Here is an 18,890-nt window from a genome sequence, read left to right as displayed (position 1 = left end):
AATGTATATAGATTAATATGTACTTAAATTTATGTTAAAATGTACAATACTCGAGAACAAACATTCGTCATACAACTCATCATTCATACAACTACACTGATCGGGGATCGAACCCCACATTTCAAGCTTCTCAAATTCTCTAGCCACTAGATAGATATATTTTTTTGTAATTAAATACGTTATTTCATTAGACAACTCCTGAATTTGAGATATTTTATATGTATGTATATTCTCACATTACACATCATGGCCTATTTTATGTCCCAATGCAGGCGTCCCATTATCTAGCATGCACTACTTATACGTATTTTTTTTGACGCGTTTCGATCTCAGCCAGAGCTCATCTTCAGAGCAACACAACCGTTCACCATGCTACCAGATGATAGGCTCTGTTTGTGTCGGCAGGGCGCTCTGCGACACGGAAGGCCTGGGCAAGCTGAACCGCGGGCAGTTCGCGCTCGCCATGTGGCTGGTGCGGCGCGCGGCGCGGGGGACGCCCCCGCCCCCCGCCCTCACCCCCGACATGCGGCCCCCCCCTCACGCGCAACAACAGGTAAGGGACCTTCCACACGACGTTTACGTTCGATACAAACGCAAGTCGAACGCTCAGCAAACGCAAGGAAGCCGGTTCATTTTATCCTTACACACGATCCTAGCGTTACAGCGCGTTTCTTTTGCGACAAAAAAACGTGTAATATCTGCTGAAAAACGTGTAATATCTGTAAAATCAGAATCGCGCGTCGTCAACGCGTAAAAAAACGTCGTATGGAAGGTCCCCAAGAAAGACATTTATGGACCGATCAATTTAAACAGTTTGGTATTCTGATTTTTTGATATAAACAAATAAGACAATTGACACCAATTTTATTGACCAAGACAAAGTAAGCAAAGCTTATGTTAGGAATACTAGGCAACGAATAAACGTACTTAAATAGATAAATAATAAATACTTACATACCTATGTAATCAAACATCCAATACTCCAGAGCAAATATCGACAATATCGTAGGATTTGCTGTCAGGTTCTCTAATATTTTTGCATGAAAATGAATTGTCATATCATCAAAATACTGCAGTATAATTTTGGTATTACTTTTTATTTGAGACAGAGAATTATTTAACAATCAACATAATATGCCCGACTATCTTCTCATCTGTGCCGCAACTGTAATAAAAGATGTTATTAGATAAGAAAATTGATGATGAGTTCCTTTTTATGCTCCACGTCTCACTTAGGGACACTACGCCCCCTTCGGGACCACCCCCTTGAGGACACTACGGAGGCTGGGGACACTACGCACACTGGATACTCCCCCCCTACGCCTCCCCAGGGGCATTGCACCCCCTGGGGACTCTACGCCTCCCTCTGGGAACACTACGCCCCCCTAGAACCATTACGCATACTGTGGATACTTCCCCCCTCCCCTTGGGACACTGCGCTTCCCCACGGGCATTTCACTCCCTGGGGACTGTACGCCTCCCTCTGGGAACACTACGCCCCCCCTAGAACCACTACGTACATTGTGGATACTTCTTTCCTCTTGGGAGACTGCGCCTCCCAGGGGACACTACGCCTCTCACTGGGAGCACTACGCCCCCCTGGGGATACTACGCCTCCCTGGGGATCCTATGCCCCTCTAGGGACACTAAGCCCTCCTGGGGATATTACGCCGCCCCTGGGAATAGTATTTGACTATTTTGTATATGTTTTATAAATTAAAACTACACAATGCCTGTTATCGAATAGAAAAACATTTTTTAAGCTACCTTTACAAATAACAAAGTTATAAAGGTTTGAAATTCAAGATTAGACAGAGAAAGACATACTGGCATGTGACGTCACACGCCAGTACCGCCATACTTGCTGCATAGAGAAAAGCGTTTGAGAAAGAAACAGGTATATAGATTTTTCAAAAAATCACTATAAATCCAATTTTCAACCGATTTAAATTTTCTCTTCGCTAAACACTATCTTTTTATCTATATTCTCATAGTAATATTAAGATATGGCAAAATCAGGAGTTGTCAAATACCGTATCACACGCCCCCTAGGGTCACTCCACTCCCATGGGACACTACGCCACCGCTGGGGACACTAAGCCCCCTCTGGAGGACTACGCCCTAATAAGTATTTCAGGATTTATTTCAGGGCCATCGTGTAGAACTCTTAAGGTTAGGTTAGTTTTATAAAAATCCTGAAATATTTACACTTTCAGAAATATTAAACAGTTGGGAAATGAATAGTTGCGAAATGAAACAGGTTGCCAAACGTTATTCGCCGAAACATTAGTAAACCGTCTACGCCTATTTGGATCCTATTGTCGAGTTAGATACTGGCCTGTAGACGTCAGTGTCGGCGGGCACAGCGGGCGCCAGCACCAGCCGGTCGCGGGCGTCTATGCTGGCGCGGCCTCCGCTGCCGGCCGCCAGCGCGCGCGCCGCCGCCCGCGCCCCAAGCACCCGCCAGCTGGGTGGCTGGTCGACCAACGTTGTGCTGTCACAATAGTACATTGGGTCTTAACGGCGGTATGTGAGGAATTACGAACGAGACTCTAATAAAGTCTATTTCAAAGCCCGAAATCGAAGATTGAGGATTTTCTGGGTTGAGCCTCGCAATTCCTATACCGTACTTAAAACATACAAACAATAACTTTAAAACGACAGTTAAAGCAAATTTTTTATTTCTAATAGAAAATAAATTGAACGATACCAGAAAACATGTGACCATAATAAAAAAAAAACCATTACGGCGCTTGGGCTTAATGCTAAAAGAAAAGTTGTCAGCCAATACTCCGCCAGCAATTGGCTACTTCTAGGCCTAGCCATAAACTGTTAGCGTCATAATTGATGCGGCGTGTTTTTGCGTATTTTTATTTATAAAAAAGCAAACAAAAATTATACTTAGGGGCTGTTTCACCATCCATTGATTAGTGCTAACTTGACGGTTAAATGTGATGCCTTCTCCGTCTATTCGAACAAAACAAATAGAGACGGCATCACACCTAACCGCCAGTTAACACTAATCAATGGATGGTGAAACTGCCCCTTAGTGTACTACGAGTATACCTACGTATTAACATACGCATAACTTAAGCATATTGGAGTATACGTACCCAGGGCATTGTAATTTGACGGTCTGCCCTGCCCTAGCGAATACTATATTCCTCGCAATACTTGGTCGCTGTGTCAGGAACACATCCAAGTCTTGCTTCGATGTGTTCTTACAAGGAATCTGAAAAGAAAAAAAAAAACAGCAAATAGGGAATATGGAAGCATTTTTTAATTTATTCAAGTAGTTGTTTGATAAGACCGAGTAGCGGATGAATATTTTAAATATCTTAAAAAAATACGAACATTGGACGTTTTAAGTTGTATATTAGATAGAGAGATCTAACATTGTACATAACGTCACATAGCAAGACAGCAGTAATAAGCTACTGGCAGTTCAAAACCGATCGTCTTGGAGATCCTTGGGGAGTGAATGCCTACCTCTGTCAGTAGACTTTCGTCTGAAGATGATTATAAAATTTATAAAATAACATAGCAGAATGGATTTATTTTGTAAATTTGAAGTACACTTGGGAGCAAAGAAATCGAGCCACCCTTGCAAATTTTTACGTTTCCATGATAACACTTACGACCTAAAAAAACATAAAATCAACGTAAAAATTAGCCGTGGTGGCCTAGTGGTTTGACCTATCGCCTCTCAAACAGAGGGTCGTGGGTTCAAACCCCGGCTCGCACCTCTGAGTTTTTCGAAATTCATGTGCGGAATTACATTTGAAATTTACCACGAGCTTTGCGGTGAAGGAAAACATCGTGAGGAAACCTGCACAAACCTGCGAAGAAATTCAATGGTGCGTGTGAAGTTCCCAATCCGCACTGGGTCCGCGTGGGAACTATGGCCCAAGCCCTCTTGTTCTGAGAGGAGGCCTGTGCCCAGCAGTGGGACGTATATAGGCTGGGATGATGATGATGCAACGTAAAAATTGCGATTTCTTTGCTCCCAAGTATACTAAACAAATTTGGTTATTTCTTGGGAAGTTAAATAAAAGCTCCGTGATACGAGTGTTAGCTTCAATAAATATTTTTCTCAAAAATGACCGTAAAAGTTGACATTATTCTTTACATATCAGAAGGTGAAGTGCATAGTTTATGGTCAGCGAAAAATTAAAAAGTTAAAAAGATTGCAGGCGCGCTAGCTCGACAATAATGAATGAGCGCGCCTGCAATCAGTCACATTTTTTTTCAAGTTAAAAAGGCCATGGAAATGTTGGCACAAGTCGTATACAGCCAAGTCTAATGGCCGGTATCAGATATTTTGTTGGAACTCCAGACTTTTTCTATTGGATCTGAAATAGCTTGTGGTGTTTTCGGTGGAAAAATACACCTGCAGTTTATTTTTAATGAAAAAAGGCGAGAAAGCATAAGAAACATATTGGAATAAAATTAAATTTTACAATATATTTTGAGAAAAAGTTTATTCTATTTCAGAATTATTCACCATTTTTGAGAAAAGCTTTATATTAGTCTCGGCTGGAATAGCAATTGCTGGCTTCGTATTAGTTAAACGGACTCGCAAGCTCGTCCGTTTAATACTCATACTCAGCCAGCAATTGCCTACTTCCAGGCCACGACAATAATCTACTATTGACGTGACGTAGTGATATTACAACACCAAGCGACTTTTCTATTGGACACACATGATTCGATCTACATGTGGTTCTGCTGATCCTCGCTAGATGGCGCTGCAGGTCTGAACATACAGTATCAACTAAATGTCTTACCTTACACAGTCCCATCATGATTTCATTCCGTCGCCCCCTTACTTCTGGTATGGATAGTAATGATGCAGGCAGATTCTCCGATCGGCAAGGCAGTCCGCCCGGAAAGTCTTAAAAAACAATACCTTAGTTAGACCGTTTACAAAGCAAACATCATGTTGATGGCGTGAAGTTATCAGCAAATCCAATCAGAATGTAGTTCTAGCATTACAGTATATGTAAATAAAAATTTTAAACGGAAAACTAAACAGTAAAAACATTTGAAAGTAAATTTTGTCAAGTTCGATAGTGATCTATTTATTCGAAACAGAGCCATCTCCCGTTCTGAATTAGCAGTTTAAGCATAACAAGACTTTCAACATAGATGGCGCTCGGCGATAAATAATTCGAAAAAAAGTAACTATTGTATTTTATTGTATGCATTCCGGATTGAGCACTTGTTTCTAAATCAGATTCCTCACAAACTCTATCGCATTGTAATCACAGTGTAAAATCATCCATGAAATCGATTCAGTGCAGAATTATTGTCCCCGATTTAGGCTTAGTTTTATTCCACGAGTTAGTGCTGCAAGACATCTGTATTATGAAACAGGTATAAATATTTTCTTAGTGAATTGGACCGATATTTTGTAAGCTTAGTGTCTTTCTAACTTTTCCTGAGACCATTCTTTGTTGTGCTCTTCGGAGCACAATCGCATTCTCTGTTTCTTTTAGTTAAATAGTAAAGTATGGAGGTAGAAATAGATGGTAGTGCCCCCGCGTTAGAGGGTTAATTCGTGTTCGAAATACACTGCTTACACGTTGTAGCTCACTGGACCAATAACAATAGAAGCTTATAACGTCATTCTATAGCCATCCACTGCAACAAGGAGATTACCTCTTCGCACTAAAATGTAAGGTAAACAAACACACACACACACGCACGCACGCACGCACGCACACACGCACACATCACGCCTGTAATGGGGTACACATAGCACACAAACGCACGCACACACGCACGCACGCACGCACGCACGCAAAATAAACGCACGCACACACACACGCACGCACGCACGCACGCACGCACGCACGCACACACACATCACGCCTGTATTTCCAAATGGGGTAGGCAGAGCATACGAAACTTTACCGCTTCGGAGCCACTTTTAGCAATTTAGGTAAATAAATACCTTCAAATATTTTCGTGTCCTCAGTCAACAGCTGTTCCCCTTTATTCGTGCCGTTGTCAGCTTTCTAAAACAGTAGGGTAACAAACATAAGACATACATATCGCATACATACAAACGTCAAGACAAGACACCTAAGTTCGCACCAAGAACTCGCGTCGCTCATGCAACAATTAATTAATATCATATGTATACGCTATCACACATCGCGATGGATGACATTTAGTATAGAGATGATTTGAGACTCTGAGGACATATAGGATAGTTTTTATCCCGCAAAATTGTATAGTTCCCATGGGCGTTCGATAAACGAATTCGAAAGGACACCAGTTAGTTTGTTTTAGGGTGACTAACATATGTAATTTTCCCACTAACGTCGAGCCAAAGGCTACTACAAACACAGGGAAGCTTAAAGTTCCATCTTACATACTGGCTAAAACCGAAAAGTCGTTTCTTGGAAATTGCGTAGGTACGTTTTATAATAAAATTCCAATGAAACTGAAACAAAATTCAAATCTTTTTTCAAGGAGACATTTAATCTAAGGCGTATTATAAAATTAATGATATCATGGACAGGGATATTTGGCAATAATTCCGATCCGCATTGGCGATCCCTTACTTCAAATAGGGAACCTACTGTGTTAAAAATAAAGTTGTGTTAAATACTTGTGATGTATAGATATCATTTAATAATATTGTAAATCTGTTTAAAAAAATATACCTCGTTGACTTTCTTGCCGGATTATTCTCAACAGAGGTTTTTCCGAATCGGTGGTAGATTTTTTTTTGACATTCATAAGTGCTTGTTACAGTCTAAATTGAATAAAGATATTTTGACTTTGACTAGGTTTTAGATTACTCACATTCTCGGCGATCTTCACATAGCACATACCGTACCTCCGTCGTCTGCCTACGCCCCCGCAAGTGCTGCACTCGCTCCAAGGCGCCCAAGAGCTGAACACAGTCAAACCTTGGTTGTCCAGCGTACGCGGGGGGGAGGCGTAAGGGCCGTGCGATGTTTCAGGCTTCACCTGTCATATCATAATTGATTACATTACATTTAAAAAATTAAAAACTTTCGGCCGAATATTCGTATGATCGGTGAAACCCATGATCGGCCTTTCTCTAAACTCTTCAACGGTTAATGGCATCAACTTGAAATTTGGTATGCAAATGTAGTTTGGGTGACAATAGGTACAAGTACAGTCAACAAAAAGTACCTACATTCAGCCAAAAAAGTTTGATTTCAAAAATGAATACTTTAACAACGTTTTTTTATTTTAAACTAGCTTATCCCGTGTCCCGTGAAAGCGGCAAAAAATAGTTTATCTCTTTCTTGATGGGGATTTCGTAAAATACCTTTTATTATAAAAACCTCTAAAAAAAATAAATAAAGAGAATAATAATTTTATTTCAGATTAAAAATCCATAGCTTTGTTAGTAGATACAGTCACTCTTATAGACTAAGGGTTAGTAGTACAGTACAAGTCCTATATATACGACGTAAGTCTGTCAACGACCGGTGCATGTAGGCTCAGCCAATGTTTTGTTATTGGGCTGTCCCAACGAATATGTCTGTCAAATATCAAGTTTTTGTATCATTTTGGAGATATCCTTTTTATTCCTTATCCCGTAGCGATTTAGAAAAATAACTACATACTTTAGAAAGAAAATATACAAGAAATTTATTTCCCGTCCTGTGTGAATTATCAAAAAATCCCTGCTTAGTTACTTCTAAAATACATTTCTCTGATCCTCATCCATACTAACATAATAAATGCGAAAGTGTGTGTGTTTGTATGTTTGTCCATGTTTCACGTCGAAACGGAGCGACGGATCGACGTGATTTTTGGCATAGAGATAGTATGTGCCAGAGAGTGACATAGGCTACTTTTTATCCCGGAAAAATGTAGTTCCCGTGGGAACAGCGCGCGATAACCGAATTCCACGCGGGTGAAGCCGCGGGCAAAAGCTAGTCATAATATATGTAACTGACCACATTGTAGTCGTCATCGACAACCTCCAGTAGCACTAGCCCGCTCACACTGCTCCCGATTTGACAAGAATATACTCCAGCGTCGTCTGTCGCCGCATTGTATATCAGCAGGGCGTCTCTCTCTTCCACTATGGTGTCCTTGTCTTCGAGTGGGGTGAAGGACAAGTTCTTAATAGACTGGAATATGCACACATGTTAAGGTTATAATCAAAGTCTGTTTGCCAGGTGAACTTATTTTAAGGGATCTGTACCAGTTACCCTTAGTAGATGAGAAGAGGATTATAGTTAGGGACTGATAAAGAGTGATTTTAAAAGTCAGAAATAGTCAAGGCTACAATACCAATGCTTTTAAAAAATATAATACATACATAATAAAATATACTACTAAGTACCATCAGCCAAGTAACTGGTCTATTTGGTAATTTTTAAACAAGCTCCCATCAAATTATTATGTCGCTAAAGTCGAACTTTCAAGTTGACAGACACGTCTATTGGCATTATTGTTTTATGACGAACGATTATCAACTTTAGGGTGGTACACCACATATTTGGTTGACGTTACAGCCGAGTTCATAAACTTGTAAGCAAAAATATCTGACGCTTCTACGCCGTTAACAATAGAGTCAGTGTTCAGATATTTTTGATCGAATTGTCGCTCACAAGTTTATGAACTCGACTGTACATACAAAATACGTATGAATAATAAATAAAATAAATTATAACAACACAATATGACCAACACACCCAAACAGTGTTCCCAATAAGCAAATGGTATGAACCAGCACTTGTTGGCGTGACGATTGGATGTTGAGACCGCCGATACGAATCATTACCTTAGAGTACTCCCAGCTGGCTCGTTCTGCCGGCGACACACACATGCAGGGCAGCCGCGCCACCGCCCCCTGGTATGCCACCACAGCTTGTGAGGGCAGGCTGCCGTGTGCAGTCACCGAGTCCAGCTGACGAGCGCAGCAGTCGTAGTATGAGGACCAGAGGGACGCTATGACAGCCTTCTGTTGGGTGCCGTCTTGAAAAGGAGAAGCATGAGATGATTTAGCTTGATTTTTACTAGTATAACAATATTTAAAAAAAAATGCAAGATTTTCGTTGACTGTACTTTTTTGGCGTTCCATAACTCAAAAAGAAAAACAAAACCCTTATAGAATCACCAGCGTGTTATTAGCAGCTTAATTTACATATATTCTGTCCTCCTAAGGCAACAGGTGGTATCTCGAAAAAAAAAACAATTTATTTATATAATCTGATCAAAATATCTTAAGCTATGCAATGGCATAAATAACTCAAGTATCATTTTTGAGATACCTCCTTTTGCCTTGAGTATTGCCCTACTTAATCTGTGGGAGAATCATGTTTTGACAGCTCACAAAGAGTACGTCAGTTGACTGGTGCAAATTATCACACTATACATTATTTAATTATCAGTACTAACGAGGATATTCTAATTGTCCTTTTCCAACGTCCCATTGCTTTCCTTTTCCTTTCGGCTCCCCGTAAATTTTGATGCTACGTCTTCTCAGTTCTTTTACTTTGTTATGGATCTTCTTGTTAAAGTTTCCATGTGAGAATGTGAAAATAATTAGAATAAATATTAAGATAATTTTGTAATCTGACATTCTTTTGCGTGTCAAATATTTAAATTGATTTCAGAACGTATTTTTAAACTAAGAATAGTAACTTTTTCTGTAGAACGTATCGTCTGCAACTTTTTAAGACAATGAGGTTTCACGTGTTTGTGTATGATTAAAAACCATTTACTAGTCTATGACCTTTTAGTTAACTAGTTGTGGCCCGTTACTTTATCTGCGGAAACAGTTCGAAGTTATTATTTTCCCGGAATGAAGTTAGCCTATGACAATTATGATACTGTCATTATCATCGTGATCATCAGCCGGAAAACGGCCACTGTTAAACAAAGGCCTTCCCATTAGGACGCCACAATGAATGACAACTCGCCACTTGTATCCACCGGTTGCCTGCAATTCTTGCGATGTCATCAGTCCACCTAGTCAGAGGCCTGCCAACGCTTGGTCTCCCGGTTCGTGGTCGCCACTCGAAGACCTTTCTCCCCTGACGATTATCTGTTCGCCGAGCGGTGTGGCCCGCCACTTCAACTTGCCATGTCGTTGACTTTAGTTCTTCGGCGAATTTCCGTGTTCTAGATTCTATTGCGCAAAAGCGTTACGTCACAGATATAGTTTACACTAGATAACGCAAGCACCTTAATCTGTATGAAAACCAACCGTGTCACTTTTTTATATCTACTGTTACGTCTCAAGAGCTAATTAGCGATGTGAATTCCCCGTTGTCCGTGCAAAATCGATTCAAATGCGCCGCCCGCCCGCGCCGTGGGGCTCGAGTCAGTCACTAGTCATGATTAGTCAATTAGCGGTCAGTCTTTGTAGGTATGGGGCCAACCCCGACTTTTGGTCGGGGTTCGGACACGCGAAGTAGATGCATTTGCGTAATCTAGTGTAATTTATATCTGTGCGTTACGTAGTTTATAGGTGGCCCCTAATCGCGTTCTACATCTCGTATAAAATATTTTTTGATTTTATTTTCGGGGATTTTATTTATTATCCTATTAGTAATTTGAATCGTATTTTAGTTACAGCAGCCGGTGGAGCCAGCGCCGACCCTAGGCCCGCAGCCGACGCCCGAGATGGAAGCGATCGCGCGGGAAGTGGACGCCCTCGCGCGGGAGCGGCTCGCGCTGGAGGCCGAGGTCGCCGCGCGGCAGCGGGAGCTCAGCGTCAACACTAGCGAGGCCGACGGGCTGCAGGTGCGTGGGGGGGGGGGGGGGCTTGGATCACCTCTCCATGTCCGTCCAAGGACATAAGAGGCCATTTCAGCCCTAAATAAGAAAAAGAAGGGGGACAAATTGGGATATATAGGTCGAAAAGTGTGACCTGGTCGCATTTGGGCTTTTTTTATTTCTTTTCTAGGGAGTGAGGCAGATTGACCCTGACTCCTTTGGGCGACTGCTATCAATGACCACTCCGATTTCTTATTTGTCACAATGTGTACTGATAGTTATTTTATTTCATTTCAGAGTGAATTGGACACATTGACGGCGACTCTAAAACAGTTAGAAAACCAAAAAGGCGAAGCACAAAAGAGGTTAAACGATCTCAAAACACAGGTTAGTAAATAACGATAAATCAGTTTATTTCATGACTGGTCTATACGCGACTGTCCGAATAAAAGGAGTGTGTTGTATCCCACTAATATTATAAATGTGAAAGTTTGTTAGTCTGTTTGTTTGTTTTTTACCTCAACACGTCTAATTGTGAACATATTGTAATAAAAGACAATCATTGATGTTTTTCCTATAAATTTTTGCGTGGGTTTGAGAAAATAAAACGAATATCGTTGATGAACAAAGAGCAACGGGCCCAATAACGAGCCCTGGGGCACACCCGAGGGAGTACTAGCCCATTTTGACGTAAAACCATTGACAGCAAACGCTTGCGACCTATTTTATAAATAAGAATTGAACCATTTATAAAGATTTCCATGTATGCCAGTATGAATTACTTTTTTTTAATAGTATTTCATGATCTATTCTATCGAAGGCCTTACTAAAGTCGGTAAATATGGCATCAACTTGGCCGCCAGAATCCATGTCACAACAGCCAGGAGGTCTTTACGCAGAGCAGTCCGCTAACAGGATAATTTTTAACTAAAGCAAATTTGGAAAATAGGGGGAATAAGGGTCTCCCCAAAGCTATCGACGCGGAATCGGCTTTTGCCTATCAAAAAACTCTTTATGTCCACGCAATAAGAGCGTTAACAGTGCGCCAAAATGGATGCCACTTCGCAAATGTCGAAGTCTGAATTTCTTCAGTTATGGCGCTGGTTGCGTGGACATAAAGCGTTTTTTGTTTTTTGGTGACGTGGGGAGACCCTAAGACATGTTACATGTGTTTGTTTTAATTCATCCCAGGTGGAAAAGCTCCGCTCGCAAGTGGCGGCGCAGGAGTCTGCGGCGGCGGAGACGGAGGCGGAGGTGGCGGCGCGGCGCGCGGCGGCGGCCACGCTGCGGGAGCGAGAGAGCGCGCTGCAGGCTGACGCCGTCGCCGCGCAGCAGCAGGCCGACGCACTCACCGCGCAGCTGCGACGCACCGTGCTGCTCGTGAGCCAGGTGAGGGGGGCGGGGGGGCGGCCGCCCCACGCTGCGGGAGCGAGAGAGCGCGCTGCAGGCTGACGCCGTCGCCGCGCAGCAGCAGGCCGACGCGCTCACCGCGCAGCTGCGACGCACCGTGCTGCTCGTGAGCCAGGTGAGGGGGGCGGGGGGGGGCGGCCGCCCCACGCTGCGGGAGCGAGAGAGCGCGCTGCAGGCTGACGCCGTCGCCGCGCAGCAGCAGGCCGACGCGCTCACCGCGCAGCTGCGACGCACCGTGCTGCTCGTGAGCCAGGTGAGGGGGCGGGGGGGGGCGGCCGCCCCACGCTGCGGGAGCGAGAGAGCGCGCTGCAGGCTGACGCCGTCGCCGCGCAGCAGCAGGCCGACGCGCTCACCGCGCAGCTGCGACGCACCGTGCTGCTCGTGAGCCAGGTGAGGGGGGCGGGGGGGGCGGCCGCCCCACGCTGCGGGAGCGAGAGAGCGCGCTGCAGGCTGACGCCGTCGCCGCGCAGCAGCAGGCCGACGCGCTCACCGCGCAGCTGCGACGCACCGTGCTGCTCGTGAGCCAGGTGAGGGGGGCGGGGGGGGGCGGCCGCCCCACGCTGCGGGAGCGAGAGAGCGCGCTGCAGGCTGACGCCGTCGACGCGCAGCAGCAGGCCGACGCGCTCACCGCGCAGCTGCGACGCACCGTGCTGCTCGTGAGCCAGGTGAGGGGGGCGGGGGGGGGCGGCCGCCCCACGCTGCGGGAGCGAGAGAGCGCGCTGCAGGCTGACGCCGTCGCCGCGCAGCAGCAGGCCGACGCGCTCACCGCGCAGCTGCGACGCACCGTGCTGCTCGTGAGCCAGGTGAGGGGGGCGGGGGGGGGGCGGCCGCCCCACGCTGCGGGAGCGAGAGAGCGCGCTGCAGGCTGACGCCGTCGCCGCGCAGCAGCAGGCCGACGCGCTCACCGCGCAGCTGCGACGCACCGTGCTGCTCGTGAGCCAGGTGAGGGGGGCGGGGGGGGCGGCCGCCCCACGCTGCGGGAGCGAGAGAGCGCGCTGCAGGCTGACGCCGTCGCCGCGCAGCAGCAGGCCGACGCGCTCACCGCGCAGCTGCGACGCACCGTGCTGCTCGTGAGCCAGGTGAGGGGGGCGGGGGGGCGGCCGCCCCACGCTGCGGGAGCGAGAGAGCGCGCTGCAGGCTGACGCCGTCGCCGCGCAGCAGCAGGCCGACGCGCTCACCGCGCAGCTGCGACGCACCGTGCTGCTCGTGAGCCAGGTGAGGGGGCGGGGGGGGGCGGCCGCCCCACGCTGCGGGAGCGAGAGAGCGCGCTGCAGGCTGACGCCGTCGCCGCGCAGCAGCAGGCCGACGCGCTCACCGCGCAGCTGCGACGCACCGTGCTGCTCGTGAGCCAGGTGAGGGGGCGGGGGGGGGGCGGCCGCCCCACGCTGCGGGAGCGAGAGAGCGCGCTGCAGGCTGACGCCGTCGCCGCGCAGCAGCAGGCCGACGCGCTCACCGCGCAGCTGCGACGCACCGTGCTGCTCGTGAGCCAGGCGAGGGGGGCGGGGGGGGCGGCCGCCCCACGCTGCGGGAGCGAGAGAGCGCGCTGCAGGCTGACGCCGTCGCCGCGCAGCAGCAGGCCGACGCGCTCACCGCGCAGCTGCGACGCACCGTGCCGCTCGTGAGCCAGGGGAGGGGGGGGGGGGGGGCGGCCGCCCCACGCTGCGGGAGCGAGAGAGCGCGCTGCAGGCTGACGCCGTCGCCGCGCAGCAGCAGGCCGACGCACTCACCGCGCAGCTGCGACGCACCGTGCTGCTCGTGAGCCAGGTGAGGGGGCGGGGGGGCAGCCGCCCCACGCTGCGGGAGCGAGAGAGCGCGCTGCAGGCTGACGCCGTCGCCGCGCAGCAGCAGGCCGACGCGCTCACCGCGCAGCTGCGACGCACCGTGCTGCTCGTGAGCCAGGTGAGGGGGCGGGGGGCGGCCGCCCCACGCTGTGGGAGCGAGAGAGCGCGCTGCAGGCTGACGCCGTCGCCGCGCAGCAGCAGGCCGACGCGCTCACCGCGCAGCTGCGACGCACCGTGCTGCTCGTGAGCCAGGTGAGGGGGGCGGGGGGGCGGCCGCCCCACGCTGCGGGAGCGAGAGAGCGCCGGAAGAGAGAGATTTGCATCCATCCGAAGACTTCTCCCCTAACGGTTATCTGTCGTTCGAGCGACGTCACCCGCCCGTCGCCACTAACTCACATACTAGTCTCTGATGGAATGTGACACTTGTTTGCAGGCGAAAATCAAGATAAGCCACCTGGAGGAGCAGCAGCGGCTGATCGAGGCGGCGGCGGAGGCGCTGGGCGCGGGCGGCGCGGGCGCGGGCGCGGCCGCCGCGCTCACGCTGCGCCCCGCCTTCGACGGAGCCAGCCTCGAGCGCTGCGTCGGAGGGGGAGGGGAGGTCAGTGACCCACTGCTTTAAGGGGCCCCGAGACAATCAAACGGTTTGATTAAATAAAACCTTACGTGTTTGATAAAAGTAAGCGTCAAAATTCGCATACTATTCGCTACCGAATAATCGTTTGTCGTAATTTTTTTCCCACTGAAACCATAATTTTTCTGTTTTTTTTAAATAGTCTTCCTATTCCTATAGATAAATATAGGTTAGGTTAGGTTTGTAGTATAAAAACTTTTTCACAAAAGTATTAAACCGCCGAAAAAACCGAAAAGCAAAAAATAAACGTGTTTGTCCTTTCTCTCCTATTTAACCCTAATCTAGGTAGGTACTACTTTGAAATTGGTACCTCAGTAGTACTAGCCAACAGGAGTGATAGAAGCTCATCAAGTAGACGACTATAGGTCCGTTCAGCTTTGTAAACGATCAAATTGTTGCCGTTTGACCGTCTCGAGGCCCCTTTAGGGCCTACACTATACTTGATTTGGATATCATCATCATCATCCCAGCCTATATACGTCCCACTGCTGGGCACAGGCATCCTCTCAGAACAAGAGGGCTTGGGCCATAGTTCCCACGCGGGCCCAGAGCGGATTGGGAACTTAGATTAGTGGGATTTGGATATGTATTTAACTAAATATAAACAAAACAACGTCAATTGGTGTCTTAAATATTGAAATTCCTTTACATTTCTGCATTGAAATACACTAGTCTTAGTTTATATTACAATTATAGATAAGTAAAAATGTAAACCTTGAATGTACCAACTCTGGCAGCTGAAGTTTGTTTACATTTAGTTAAATACCTAGCCAAACCAAGTATAGGTGATGCGGTTTGCACGGAGCGGGTGGAAGCCTTGAAATGTTGGAACTGTTACAACTCGGCTGTAGGTTTTTCGTAGACCTTATTAACTCTTGCGGAACACAAGTGGTCCACGGACTGCTATGGGTTCTACTGGGTAACATCGTCATGATTGTGTTCTAGGAAGAGGAGTTCCCAGCGAGCAACGAGTTCAGCGGCACCAACGGCTTCGCCTCGGACCCCTTCAAGGACGGCGCCTTCCCCGCCCCCCACGACCCCTTCGCCCCCGCCGCCGGGCACAAACCGGAACCGGTCGGTACCACACAGACACAGTGGATTCTTGAGAGGGACCACTTAACAGTTTATTTTAATTGTAATTTAACTCAACAGGAGGGTTTCGGCCGAGACCCGTTCGCGGCGTCCGGCGGCGACCCGTTCGCCGGCGACGCTTTCGCATCCACCGACAATAAACAAGCCGCCGACGTGAGTATTATTTTTCACACCTCTCCTTCAGAAAAGTAACTTTTCCTCCCTGACGAGAGGGAGCAAAGTGCAACTTTTCTGTTCAAGGCTTTTTTAAGTGTTTTATTGCAAATGCTATTTTTTGAAGTTGATAATTGTAAAGCCACGCGATTTTCCATGCTGGTTGTTCTTTAAAAATATATTTTTTTTCAAGTTTCTTAATGCTCGGTGTGAAGAGTCTCGGTGTATGAGCCACTCGGGAGCAAAATTATTTTCAACTTGGGCGTTATCCCTCATTACGCTCGGGATTCTACTTTGGAATCCTGTGCGTAGCTATTGTAGAATCCCTCGCTACATTCTGGATTCAATGTACGCCCTCGCCATAAATACAGCATTTTGCTCCCTTGTTACAATACAATACAATAACTCTTTATTGCACACCAATACAGTAAACAGTACAGAGAAAACAAGTATATACATAGAGATTTTCTAAGGTAAGCAATAGGCGGCCTTATCGCTTCAGAGCGATCTCTTCCAGGCAACCTTTACAATGGACAGAAATAAGGAATACATTTTAGCAGGTGGTGCAATTTACAGTAGATTAGAGCTGTATCAAGAATACATAAAACTAACACATACAATACACATACACAACAAATCTAAACAGATAGATAGGTAGATAGATACCATAACAACACATAAATAAGCTAACTATAACATTCATACGCAAGATGACAGGTAGTGCTCCCTAAGCATAGACCTAAAGATAGGCAAGGACTTTGCGCGCCTCAAGTCTATCGGTAGGGAGTTCCACAACCGAGTGGCCTGGACAGTGTAAGAATAACATAGAATTTAGAGTTTGTAAGTGGGACAGTAAGGAGGAAGTTCTGAGAGCAACGAACAGAAGTAACATAGCAAAATCGCTCTTTGAGGTAGCAAGGAGTTGCAGGGTTAAAGAGAATGCCGTAGAGAAGATGGAGAATGTGAAGAATGGTTAATAGTTATTTGTTACACAAATAACTATTAACCATTTTTTACAATACTATAAAATACAAAATTCCAGACAAGCATTTAGATACCGCTCAATTGTAATTGCAGAGCGCGTGGTCGTCGGACCCGTTCGCGGTGCTGCACGCGCCGACGCGCGCGTCGCCGACGCCGTCGCTGCCGCCCAAGCGGCACAAGACGCCGCCCCCGCGCCCCGCCCCGCCGCGCCCCAATCCGCCCAACAAGGTAACGCCACGCCACCACCCTCATTATAGCTCACACTACCAACATGCCGATACGGAAAAACTAACTTAAATATCTATACACTTCCTTAGAGTGCTTTCATTCTAGCGTCACGTGGTGCGGGTGACACTTGATGCACGTTTTTTTTTTTTTTTTTTTATACGACTGGATGGCAAACGAGCAAGTGGGTCTCCTGATGGTAAGAGATCACCACCACCCATAAACATCTGCAAACCAGGGGAATTGCAGATGCGTTGCCAACCTAGAGGCCTAAGATGGGATACCTCAAGTGCCAGTAATTTCACCGGCTGTCTTACTCTCCACGCCGAAACACAACAGTGCAAGCACTGCTGCTTCACGGCAGGATTAGCGAGCAAGATGGTGGTAGCAATCCGGGCGGACCTTGCACAAGGTCCTACCACCTGCACGTTTCGTTTTACTCAAAAAAAGTGGCTGCGGTCTAAATATATGGAAGTATATTTCAGTTGTAGCCTGAATATGACTGGCGTAAAATATTTGAACATAAAGAACTATGTTAAACGAAGTAAATTAAAGCTACCAGATTTTTAATCAATTAATTAAATTCAAAGCACAACTAAGTGAAGAAACGTAATATGCATGTAACGTAACACCAGAGACTCGTTTAGTGATGGGTCCTAATGGATCTTGAGTTATATCGGTACTTATTAATTGGTAAGTATCGAATATTCTTGCAAACTCCGTTTGACCTTACTTAAGTGGCAAATAATAATCCAACCTGAAATTTCACTGATATTCTCATCAAAATTAACGTAATAATTAAATGGATTAATGATGAATGAACTAAAATAATTTCCTTGCTCACCCGCGACCTTACGATAGCTAAGCTTATGCAAAATATGCGTGTTCATGCAGTTCCTCCACCTCCACACTGTAAGAACACACACAAATCACACAAACCCATCTATCACCACCACCACACTACACTGACGCGTTTCGAACTCAAACAGAGCTCATCTTCAGAGTGACACAACCGTACACCATGCTACCAGTTGTTAGACTCAACAACTTTGTTTTGAGTGTGGAGGTGGAGGAACTGCATGAACACGCATATTTTGCATAAGCTTAGCTATCGTAAGGTCGCGGGTGAGCAAGGAAATTATTTTAGTTCATTGATATGGACCTCCGCAAAGTAACGCCTGATTCAATAAATGGATTAATGATGACATTAATTATGATTAAGATTTTAAATTATTAGTTTTATCTACTCAATTTTCGACACTTGGACTCTTTAGTCTTTTGTTATTGACAGCTGTCACCCGCACCATGCTACAATGGAAGTACTGTAGGGCCTTATCACATTTGCGACATGCGGGCGAGTTGAAAGCGAGGCGAGTGCACAGCGAGTTCATTGCGAGCGCGTAACGATATTGCCGCGAGTGCGCAGCGAGCTCGCCACGTGTAGAGCTGGGACGCCATGCTGATTTTCATGCGAGTACGCAGCGAATTCGTTACGCGCTCTAGGCGAATTCGTTATGCGCTCGCAGCGAGCTTTCAACTCGCCCGCAAATCGCAAGTGTTATAAATAAGGCCCTTAATGGTAACTCGATAAAGTCGTATACATATTTTCGTAATTTTGGCGGCATCAATCTTTTTCTAGTTAACATACTTAGCAACTTTGTAAATTATTTTACTAGAAAGCTCAATTTTGTTAAATTATATGGTTTTTAATAATAACTGAAAAAGATAAGACTTGTCGAGTAAGAAAACAAACTAAAAAGAAAGTTAGTAGGAAAACTTTTTGTTTTTCCTTTTTGTACAATAAAGAGTATAAACAAACAAACAAACAAACAAACAAAACACATCGTCACTACTTTAAAAAAACTCTTGCCTCAAAATAGATAATTTTTCTG

General features: G+C 46.2%; 1 protein-coding gene across 1 annotated transcript; it reads right to left on the bottom strand.

The window, feature by feature from the left end:
- Positions 1–2,078: 2,078 nt before the first annotated feature.
- Positions 2,079–9,919, bottom strand: LOC141435373 (Ig-like V-type domain-containing protein FAM187A). The gene is made up of 8 exons (XM_074098090.1): positions 9,400–9,919; positions 8,783–8,976; positions 7,950–8,126; positions 6,817–6,984; positions 5,957–6,020; positions 4,788–4,894; positions 3,114–3,232; positions 2,079–2,494 (listed from the first exon to the last, which is right to left on the bottom strand). The coding sequence occupies exons 1-8, from the start codon at positions 9,581–9,583 to the stop codon at positions 2,305–2,307; spliced, it is 1,203 nt and encodes a 400-aa protein (XP_073954191.1). The 5' UTR covers positions 9,584–9,919; the 3' UTR covers positions 2,079–2,304.
- Positions 9,920–18,890: the final 8,971 nt, after the last annotated feature.

This window comes from Choristoneura fumiferana, chromosome 14 (genome assembly GCF_025370935.1).
Source record: "Choristoneura fumiferana chromosome 14, NRCan_CFum_1, whole genome shotgun sequence".
Lineage (NCBI taxonomy): Eukaryota > Metazoa > Arthropoda > Insecta > Lepidoptera > Tortricidae > Choristoneura > Choristoneura fumiferana.
Note: the sequence above shows the minus strand (reverse complement) of the source record. Positions and strands in the feature narration are given on the sequence as shown.